This window comes from Python bivittatus, unplaced genomic scaffold, assembly GCF_059951505.1.
Source record: "Python bivittatus isolate LINGU-HERP-01145 unplaced genomic scaffold, Pbiv_v1 ctg000980_np1212, whole genome shotgun sequence".
Taxonomy (NCBI): Eukaryota; Metazoa; Chordata; class Lepidosauria; order Squamata; family Pythonidae; genus Python; species Python bivittatus.
This window is the reverse complement of record NW_028277125.1, coordinates 3,065,892-3,076,874: the sequence shown is the minus strand read 5'-3', so window position 1 is coordinate 3,076,874 and position 10,983 is coordinate 3,065,892. Positions and strand designations below refer to the sequence as shown.

At 52.5% G+C, this 10,983-nt stretch overlaps 1 protein-coding gene across 1 annotated transcript; it reads left to right on the top strand.

Moving 5' to 3' along the window:
* Window positions 1–4,127: 4,127 nt before the first annotated feature.
* Window positions 4,128–10,926, top strand: LOC148213500 (uncharacterized). The gene is made up of 5 exons (XM_088132210.1): window positions 4,128–4,155; window positions 4,398–5,342; window positions 6,411–7,355; window positions 8,424–9,368; window positions 10,436–10,926. Exons 1-5 carry the CDS (start codon window positions 4,128–4,130, stop codon window positions 10,924–10,926), a joined length of 3,354 nt encoding a protein of 1,117 aa, XP_087988336.1.
* The last annotated feature ends 57 nt before the right edge of the window (window positions 10,927–10,983 follow it).

Below are 10,983 nucleotides of genomic sequence, written 5' to 3'. Positions count from 1 at the left end.
AGAAGTTCAAGCAGAGGAAGTGCCATGGCAACAGAAGACCCTGCATGGGATGGACCATCAACAGATCGCTGAGGTGGCTGACATTGGGAAATCCTATCAGTGGCTGGAAAGGGCCGGACTAAAAGACAGCCCTGAGGCACTGATCACAGCAGCACAAGAACAGGCACTAAGCACCAGATCCGTAGAAGCAGGGGTCTACTATGCTAGACAGGACCCAAGGTGCAGACTGTGCCAAGAGGCCTCAGACAGTCCAACACATAGTGGCAGGGTGTAAGATGCAGGCAGGAACAGCACAACCAAAGTAGCTGGCATTGTGTACAGGAACATCTGCACAGCATATGGGCTAGACCCCCCCCCCCCAAGTCCAGATGGGAGATTCCACAGAAGGTTGTGGAGAATAACAGGGCTAAGATCCTGTGGGACTTCCAGATCCAGACGGACAGGCAGGTACTTGCCAATCAACCAGACATGGTAGTAGACAAAGACCAGAAGACAGCGGTAGTGATAGATGTAGCAGTGCCAAGTGACAGCAACATCAGGAAGAAGGAGCATGAGAAGCATGAGAAGGACCAGGGCCTGAAGGAGGAAATAGGATGTGGAAAGTCAAGGCCAAAGTGGTCCCAGTGGTAGGAGGAGCACTGGGGGCTGTGACTCCCGAGCTGGGCGAGGGGCTCCAACAGATCCCAGGAGCAACCTCAGAGCTCTCTGTCCAGAAGAGTCAGTGCTAGGAACAGCTCAGATGCTGCACAGAACCCTCCAGCTCCCAGGCCTCTGGCAGAGGACCCGAGGCTGAGGAAGACACAGACCACCCATAGGGGGGAGAGGGGATTTTTTTCATATATGTGTTTGCCATTTGTGAGATAAGGGACTCAAAAACAAGCTAAAGCAGGGAGGGAGGGGATGGCCACTGAAGCGGGAACCCCACCGAGTGTTGGAATGAGGAAACTCCAGGACACCTTTCTTAGTAAGGAGAGCTTTTGTTCATGAACACGGAAGCAGTCAAGCGGAAATGAGGGCTCTAAAAACAAACCAAGGAGGGGAAAATCCAGCCTTAATCCCCTTGTTAATTAACAGCCAAAAATAATACCAAGATTGACAGGCGCCTCAGAGGTCCTCTAGCCCAACCCCGTGCAGGAAGCTATTGCTGCAGCATCCCCAAGAGAACACCTCCAGCAAAAGAGAGTTCATCGCTGCTGAGAAAATCAGTTTTATTTTCTTCCGAGGAGCCTCGGGTCCAGAGGACCGGTCAGCCTTTGTGATGTTGGGGTAACCCTCCTGCTATGGTGGCTGGGGAGAGTCTGGGATTCGGGGAGACGTTTTCAGACCTGGTTGGAACTTTTCCCAAACCTCTTCCTGGAGGAAGATTGTTCAAGCCCATTTCTCCCCCCCCCCAACCCTCTTCTGAGCTTTTTCTCATTTTGCACACACACAGTATGACACAGGGAAGATGTTCACACAACATGCTTGGCCTCCCCCCTGTATTAACCCATGCGGTGGCTTTGCACTGTGCCTCCTGGAATCACACGCTAACCAAAACTACATGGCATCCTGAGGAAAAAAAGCATGAATACCAATAAAACTAAGATTAATGCTAACCAAACTGAATTCCTTTGGGCTAATGCGAAGCCCTAGATCTTTACCTGACCCAGCTGAGCATGTGTAAATCCCACCAAAATGACCATCTTGGTTTCCTTTTTGTTGTTTCCCCATTCAGATGCTTCATCACGTCCAACTTGCATACGTAGACCCCGCTTTTCATAAAAAATATGCTCAAAGTTCCTATTCCTTGAAGCTCCATCTTAAAGCAGTGAGATGCTCCCCAGGAGACAAGGGCATCATTGGTTCTATGACATTCCCAGGTTCTCTTTGAAGGAAAACCCCTTTTTCTTCTCAAGTTCCTGGTCTTGGCCCAAGACCACTGTTCTTTCTGCAGATCTGGTGAGAATTAAAGTTACTCAGCAATGTCTTCATTCACTGCTAAGTTCTTTGCCCCTGATGTGAATGCAGGTTGAGCTAGATGCTGGTGTGACCGTCTGGGGCAGGTATGCAAAGGATTAATCCTCAAACATTTCAACCACAGCACAGAGAGGGTTTTAGAATGACCACGCTACGACTTCCTCTCATAATATACTACAAACAGTCACTCTGATAAAAACCAATGGAAGGAAGGACGGACAGACGGACGGACGGACAGAAAGGGCTGGATGTCCATTTGTGAGAGCAAGATATGTGTCAGAAGTTAGGTGCTACAGCGTGTCATGCCAGTGGGAACACAGCACGTTTTCTGCAGCTCCTGATGACCCTCAAGGTCATGCTGCTTGAAATTTGGTGGTAAATCCCTTAACAATAAGCACACCATTTCTGGCCCATTTTCAGTGAAGCTTAATGAGCCTATAACATCCTAAGGTCTCCTCTCCCAAAAACACAGGTGAAAAAAGCCAGATGGGGGGGGGGGAATTATCCTTGATTCCTCTGGTGTTTTTCGTATCAGAAAACACAATCAATGCATTCACATAACCTAAAATAATAATAACAATCACCGCCGCCACCACCACTATTTTCACCAGGTCACGTGAAACAAAGGAGATGCATTCACACAACACCTTCAGCTTGGTCAGTGTTAACCTTGGGTAGGGTTTTTGTTTATTTCTTTTCTGCAGCCCTTTGGTTATATGGATGCATCCTACATGGTAAGCTCATGATTCAATGTATTGCACAAATCCAGAAAAACCAGTTGCTGCGTTCAGTGTGTTATGGGAATGCAGCCCTTGTGGAATCAGCTGGTTCTGCAGTTCTTGCTCTTAACACGTGAATCTAAAAGGATGTAAAATGTCAGAGATTTTGAAAGAGAAAGTCGTTGCACACACACCCACCCACACAGAGCCTTCCTTTCTGGTGCTAAGGCATAATGTAGTTTAATTAGTTTTGGCTAGGTATGATATATGAACTTAGCAAATCAGGGCTTAGCCCTTTGTGCAATCTGCAACGCCAGCCGCTGTGAATTACTCCACAAACCACAAAGGCTTCTAGAGGATATTGTCTGCATTTCACAGTTGTCTGTGGCCCCTCCCCAAAAGTTCTGCTGTACAGTGAGAACCATCCTGGGATTTAAGAAGCCAGGCCTGAGCTATCCCTGGGCTGTACTTAGTCACATCTTGACAGAAACGAAATGTAGGATCAAGAGCAGCGGAGTGAAAAACAGAAACCTGCCCTGGAAACTCCTCCCCGCATCGTCCGTTGGGTCAACCAGGAAACCCGGTTCTTAAACTGTCTGCCCAAAACAATCCTTTCCAGATTAAGGAGATCTTTAATTTGCCACCTTAATTTATTGTCCCACCGACAGCAGCTGCTGGCCTCTGGCTGTTGAGACCCTGGTGGGAGGGAGAAGAGCCTTCCATCTGCCTGAAATGCCTCTCTGTTATTTTCCAGTGGTGCCCATTTTGTTCTTACTGGAATGTGCCAGGATCACTGGTAAGTGCCTCAAAGAAACCTGGAATGGGGTGGATGGTGATGGGCTGTGAGATCAGGCAACATTTCAACCAGGATCTTCAACTTGACCATCTGCGAGAAGCCCTGTGTGTAGACAGCAAACCAAGAGTAGGAATGCATATTTACGAGGATATTAAAAGAAGGGCTAAAATGTCCAACAAGTAGTAGCCACCATCTGTGCTTAGAAGATAAATAGGGTTGGGTCCAGTTAGTCCATAGATGAGAGACCATGAGGAAATCCTGGTGTTGTAGGCTAGATAGGAAACGGGGAAACTGTTCCAAAAGAGGGAAATGACAAACTGCTTTTGCAAAGAACTCTATGGCACTGTTTCTCAACCTTGTCAACTTGACTGTATGGACTTCAACTCCCAGAATTGAATTCCCATGGCTGGCTGGGGAATTCTGGGAGTGGAAGTCCACAAATGCTGGCTGGGGAATTCTGGGAGTTGAACTCCACATGTCTTCAAGCAGCCAAGGTTGAGAAACACTGACCTAGAAGCTGCATTCATACAACATGCTAAAGAGTGGTGTGCAAAACTCTTGAGTTCTGGTCACGGACCTGTACGTGGGGTGGAGAATTTGCAGATCCCCGAGGCCTGAATTTTATTCTTGGATAGCAGATTTTGTGGCTTAGGATCATGTGTAAACCAGGACGGTTTGTCCAATGTATGTTTCAAGATATTGCGCAAAGGCAAAACATGAATCAGTAGCTCACCACCGTTGTAATGTCTGTAATTTCACATACAATTGGTGGTTCGTTCAAAGAGTCGAACAGGACTGGAAAGGGCAGAACCAGGCAGGAGATGGGAGCTGCAAACTCCCGTCTTTCCATCCACAAACCGGCACCTGTTGTCTCAGCTGCCGAAGAGTGGGTCAACGCAAAGGAGACCTGTCTTCTTTCTTTGCAGGGGAAGCCACAACCGAGCTCACGCTCTCTCCTCCAACGAGCGTGCCCACGTCAGAGCCAGGTCCTTCCCCGTCTGTGGCCGAGACCATCGGTGGAACGGCAGCTACGCGCGGCAGAACCCCGGCAACAGCAATGGAGACCATGGGGTCCCTGCCCTTTTCCTCTGCCCTCCTCTCTGAGGCGACAAGTCAGTTTAGCACCCTTGGAGAGAAAGGTCTCCCCGGAGAAGGTGTGACGCTGCTCTCCTCCTCCTCTCCTGAGGGGACCGCTCCTACCGGCACCTTAACAGCCGCCCCCCAGAATGCCTCTGCTGCTTTTTCGTCCCTCGGCACAACCACCATCACCAGCCCTGCTTTGGGGGGCTCTCCAGAAGGAGGGAGGACTCCCCCAGCAGAATCGACGGTGGCCCTCAGCAGCTCCACCGCAGACGAGAGGAGCTCCGGGCCTCGCTCTCCGACTCCTGCAGGCGAGATGGCATCTGAAGGCCTGTTGACCGCCCCCATCACGTCCGGAGGAGAAACCACGGCCAGCGAACGTGCTAGTTCCCCTCCTGTTGGAGCCAGGACGATGGAAACCTCCCCCTCGTCGGTTCCCCTTCTTACTGCAATGTTCGCAACCTCAGCACCTCCTAGTGCCGTTTCTGGAGTTGGAGACACAACCGGCATTTCGGAAGTTACTACGAGTTCTGATGCCGAGGTCACCAGCTGGCGGCTGGAAGGGACTCCTCCATCCACCTCCTCTTCGCTCGCTCAAGACAGGACCGCCCCAAACGCAACGTCCGGCGGTCTCGTTTCTCCCAGCCCAGAAGGGTCCAGCGTGGGACTGGCTGCTCCGTCCTCCACAAGCGCCACCACCGAAAGCCCTGCAACCACCTGGTTCACCTCGAAAGTCCTTTCTTCCACCATCCTCTCTCCCTCACCTTCGAAGGGTCTCCCTAAGACTCCAGGTAAGCGTCTCCCCTTCATCTCCTGTTTGAGTGATGTCCTTGAAACCCACTTTGTGGGAAGAGAAGCTTTTTGGGATAGAGTTGGCATAGATTGTTATTAAACTGAAGGAATTGGAAAACCCTACAAGTTAAGGATTCTGGGTTGGCCGAAGGAAGCATCTTTAGGCTCTAGATGGCTTCCCTTTAATGTGACTGGTGCGAACGAAGGGAAAGTTGTATTGTCGAAGGCTTTCACGGCCGGAATACGATGGCTGATGTGGGTCTTCTGGGCTGTGTGGCCGTGTTCTGGAAGTTTTGGTTCCTAACGTTGCGCCAGCATCTGTGACCGGCATCTTCAGAGGATTCAGAAGAGAAACCTGTTTCTTCTGAATCCAAAGCAGGTACAAGGCCCATAAAACCCTTGCTTTGCAAACTCCCTTCAGCTGCTGGTCCAGCCCAGCTCCAAACCGGAGCCCGACCTTAAATCCTGAATCTGAGTCTGTACTGTCAGGCCAAATATGCCCATGGGTGGGCAGAGAATGGCCACGCACCGATTCCTCCCCAGCAGTCTGTATAAAGCAGTGTTTCTCCACTTTGGCAACTTGAAGATGTGTGGACTTCAGCTCCCAGAATTCCCCAGCCAGGACTCCATGGTGGCTGGGGAATTCTGGGAATTGAACTCCACACATCTTCAAGCGGCCAAGGTTGAGAAACACTGGCCTACAGGCTGCATTCATACAACATGCTAAAGAGTTGTGTACAAAACTCTTGAGTTCTGGTCACGGACCTGTACGTGGGGTGGAGAATTTGCAGATCCCCGAGGCTTGAATTTTATTCTTGGATAGCTGATTTTGTGGCTTAGGATGATGTGTAAACCAGGACAGTTTGTCCAATGTATGTTTCAAGATATTGCGCAAAGGCAAAACATGAATCAGTTCGTTCAAAGAGTCGAACAGGACTGGAAAGGGCAGAACCAGGCAGGAGATGGGAGCTGCAAACTCCCGTCTTTCCATCCACAAACCGGCACCTGTTGTCTCAGCTGCCGAAGAGTGGGTCAACGCAAAGGAGACCTGTCTTCTTTCTTTGCAGGGGAAGCCACAACCGAGCTCACGCTCTCTCCTCCAACGAGCGTGCCCACGTCAGAGCCAGGTCCTTCCCCGTCTGTGGCCGAGACCATCGGTGGAACGGCAGCTACGCGCGGCAGAACCCCGGCAACAGCAATGGAGACCACGGGGTCCCTGCCCTTTTCCTCTGCCCTCCTCTCTGAGGCGAAAAGTCAGTTTAGCACCCTTGGAGAGAAAGGTCTCCCCGGAGAAGGTGTGACGCTGCTCTCCTCCTCCTCTCCTGAGGGGACCGCTCCTACCGGCACCTTAACAGCCGCCCCCCAGAATGCCTCTGCTGCTTTTTCGTCCCTCGGCACAACCACCATCACCAGCCCTGCTTTGGGGGGCTCTCCAGAAGGAGGGAGGACTCCCCCAGCAGAATCGACGGTGGCCCTCAGCAGCTCCACCGCAGACGAGAGGAGCTCCGGGCCTCGCTCTCCGACTCCTGCAGGCGAGATGGCATCTGAAGGCCTGTTGACCGCCCCCATCACGTCCGGAGGAGAAACCACGGCCAGCGAACGTGCTAGTTCCCCTCCTGTTGGAGCCAGGACGATGGAAACCTCCCCCTCGTCGGTTCCCCTTCTTACTGCAATGTTCGCAACCTCAGCACCTCCTAGTGCCGTTTCTGGAGTTGGAGACACAACCGGCATTTCGGAAGTTACTACGAGTTCTGATGCCGAGGTCACCAGCTGGCGGCTGGAAGGGACTCCTCCATCCACCTCCTCTTCGCTCGCTCAAGACAGGACCGCCCCAAACGCAACGTCCGGCGGTCTCGTTTCTCCCAGCCCAGAAGGGTCCAGCGTGGGACTGGCTGCTCCGTCCTCCACAAGCGCCACCACCGAAAGCCCTGCAACCACCTGGTTCACCTCGAAAGTCCTTTCTTCCACCATCCTCTCTCCCTCACCTTCGAAGGGTCTCCCTAAGACTCCAGGTAAGCGTCTCCCCTTCATCTCCTGTTTGAGTGATGTCCTTGAAACCCACTTTGTGGGAAGAGAAGCTTTTTGGGATAGAGTTGGCATAGATTGTTATTAAACTGAAGGAATTGGAAAACCCTACAAGTTAAGGATTCTGGGTTGGCCGAAGGAAGCATCTTTAGGCTCTAGATGGCTTCCCTTTAATGTGACTGGTGCGAACGAAGGGAAAGTTGTATTGTCGAAGGCTTTCACGGCCGGAATACGATGGCTGATGTGGGTCTTCTGGGCTGTGTGGCCGTGTTCTGGAAGTTTTGGTTCCTAACGTTGCACCAGCATCTGTGACCGGCATCTTCAGAGGATTCAGAAGAGAAACCTGTTTCTTCTGAATCCAAAGCAGGTACAAGGCCCATAAAACCCTTGCTTTGCAAACTCCCTTCAGCTGCTGGTCCAGCCCAGCTCCAAACCGGAGCCCGACCTTAAATCCTGAATCTGAGTCTGTACTGTCAGGCCAAATATGCCCATGGGTGGGCAGAGAATGGCCACGCACCAATTCCTCCCCAGCAGTCTGTATAAAGCAGTGTTTCTCCACTTTGGCAACTTGAAGATGTGTGGACTTCAGCTCCCAGAATTCCCCAGCCAGGACTCCATGGTGGCTGGGGAATTCTGGGAATTGAACTCCACACATCTTCAAGCGGCCAAGGTTGAGAAACACTGGCCTACAGGCTGCATTCATACAACATGCTAAAGAGTTGTGTACAAAACTCTTGAGTTCTGGTCACGGACCTGTACGTGGGGTGGAGAATTTGCAGATCCCCGAGGCTTGAATTTTATTCTTGGATAGCTGATTTTGTGGCTTAGGATGATGTGTAAACCAGGACAGTTTGTCCAATGTATGTTTCAAGATATTGCGCAAAGGCAAAACATGAATCAGTTCGTTCAAAGAGTCGAACAGGACTGGAAAGGGCAGAACCAGGCAGGAGATGGGAGCTGCAAACTCCCGTCTTTCCATCCACAAACCGGCACCTGTTGTCTCAGCTGCCGAAGAGTGGGTCAACGCAAAGGAGACCTGTCTTCTTTCTTTGCAGGGGAAGCCACAACCGAGCTCACGCTCTCTCCTCCAACGAGCGTGCCCACGTCAGAGCCAGGTCCTTCCCCGTCTGTGGCCGAGACCATCGGTGGAACGGCAGCTACGCGCGGCAGAACCCCGGCAACAGCAATGGAGACCACGGGGTCCCTGCCCTTTTCCTCTGCCCTCCTCTCTGAGGCGACAAGTCAGTTTAGCACCCTTGGAGAGAAAGGTCTCCCCGGAGAAGGTGTGACGCTGCTCTCCTCCTCCTCTCCTGAGGGGACCGCTCCTACCGGCACCTTAACAGCCGCCCCCCAGAATGCCTCTGCTGCTTTTTCGTCCCTCGGCACAACCACCATCACCAGCCCTGCTTTGGGGGGCTCTCCAGAAGGAGGGAGGACTCCCCCAGCAGAATCGACGGTGGCCCTCAGCAGCTCCACCGCAGACGAGAGGAGCTCCGGGCCTCGCTCTCCGACTCCTGCAGGCGAGATGGCATCTGAAGGCCTGTTGACCGCCCCCATCACGTCCGGAGGAGAAACCACGGCCAGCGAACGTGCTAGTTCCCCTCCTGTTGGAGCCAGGACGATGGAAACCTCCCCCTCGTCGGTTCCCCTTCTTACTGCAATGTTCGCAACCTCAGCACCTCCTAGTGCCGTTTCTGGAGTTGGAGACACAACCGGCATTTCGGAAGTTACTACGAGTTCTGATGCCGAGGTCACCAGCTGGCGGCTGGAAGGGACTCCTCCATCCACCTCCTCTTCGCTCGCTCAAGACAGGACCGCCCCAAACGCAACGTCCGGCGGTCTCGTTTCTCCCAGCCCAGAAGGGTCCAGCGTGGGACTGGCTGCTCCGTCCTCCACAAGCGCCACCACCGAAAGCCCTGCAACCACCTGGTTCACCTCGAAAGTCCTTTCTTCCACCATCCTCTCTCCCTCACCTTCGAAGGGTCTCCCTAAGACTCCAGGTAAGCGTCTCCCCTTCATCTCCTGTTTGAGTGATGTCCTTGAAACCCACTTTGTGGGAAGAGAAGCTTTTGGGATAGAGTTGGCATAGATTGTTATTAAACTGAAGGAATTGGAAAACCCTACAAGTTAAGGATTCTGGGTTGGCCGAAGGAAGCATCTTTAGGCTCTAGATGGCTTCCCTTTAATGTGACTGGTGCGAACGAAGGGAAAGTTGTATTGTCGAAGGCTTTCACGGCCGGAATACGATGGCTGATGTGGGTCTTCTGGGCTGTGTGGCCGTGTTCTGGAAGTTTTGGTTCCTAACGTTGCACCAGCATCTGTGACCGGCATCTTCAGAGGATTCAGAAGAGAAACCTGTTTCTTCTGAATCCAAAGCAGGTACAAGGCCCATAAAACCCTTGCTTTGCAAACTCCCTTCAGCTGCTGGTCCAGCCCAGCTCCAAACCAGAGCCCGACCTTAAATCCTGAATCTGAGTCTGTACTGTCAGGCCAAATATGCCCATGGGTGGGCAGAGAATGGCCACGCACCGATTCCTCCCCAGCAGTCTGTATAAAGCAGTGTTTCTCCACTTTGGCAACTTGAAGATGTGTGGACTTCAGCTCCCAGAATTCCCCAGCCAGGACTCCATGGTGGCTGGGGAATTCTGGGAATTGAACTCCACACATCTTCAAGCGGCCAAGGTTGAGAAACACTGGCCTACAGGCTGCATTCATACAACATGCTAAAGAGTTGTGTACAAAACTCTTGAGTTCTGGTCACGGACCTGTACGTGGGGTGGAGAATTTGCAGATCCCCGAGGCTTGAATTTTATTCTTGGATAGCTGATTTTGTGGCTTAGGATGATGTGTAAACCAGGACAGTTTGTCCAATGTATGTTTCAAGATATTGCGCAAAGGCAAAACATGAATCAGTTCGTTCAAAGAGTCGAACAGGACTGGAAAGGGCAGAACCAGGCAGGAGATGGGAGCTGCAAACTCCCGTCTTTCCATCCACAAACCGGCACCTGTTGTCTCAGCTGCCGAAGAGTGGGTCAACGCAAAGGAGACCTGTCTTCTTTCTTTGCAGGGGAAGCCACAACCGAGCTCACGCTCTCTCCTCCAACGAGCGTGCCCACGTCAGAGCCAGGTCCTTCCCCGTCTGTGGCCGAGACCATCGGTGGAACGGCAGCTACGCGCGGCAGAACCCCGGCAACAGCAATGGAGACCACGGGGTCCCTGCCCTTTTCCTCTGCCCTCCTCTCTGAGGCGACAAGTCAGTTTAGCACCCTTGGAGAGAAAGGTCTCCCCGGAGAAGGTGTGACGCTGCTCTCCTCCTCCTCTCCTGAGGGGACCGCTCCTACCGGCACCTTAACAGCCGCCCCCAGAATGCCTCTGCTGCTTTTTCGTCCCTCGGCACAACCACCATCACCAGCCCTGCTTTGGGGGGCTCTCCAGAAGGAGGGAGGACTCCCCCAGCAGAATCGACGGTGGCCCTCAGCAGCTCCACCGCAGACGAGAGGAGCTCCGGGCCTCGCTCTCCGACTCCTGCAGGCGAGATGGCATCTGAAGGCCTGTTGACCGCCCCCATCACGTCCGGAGGAGAAACCACGGCCAGCGAACGTGCTAGTTCCCCTC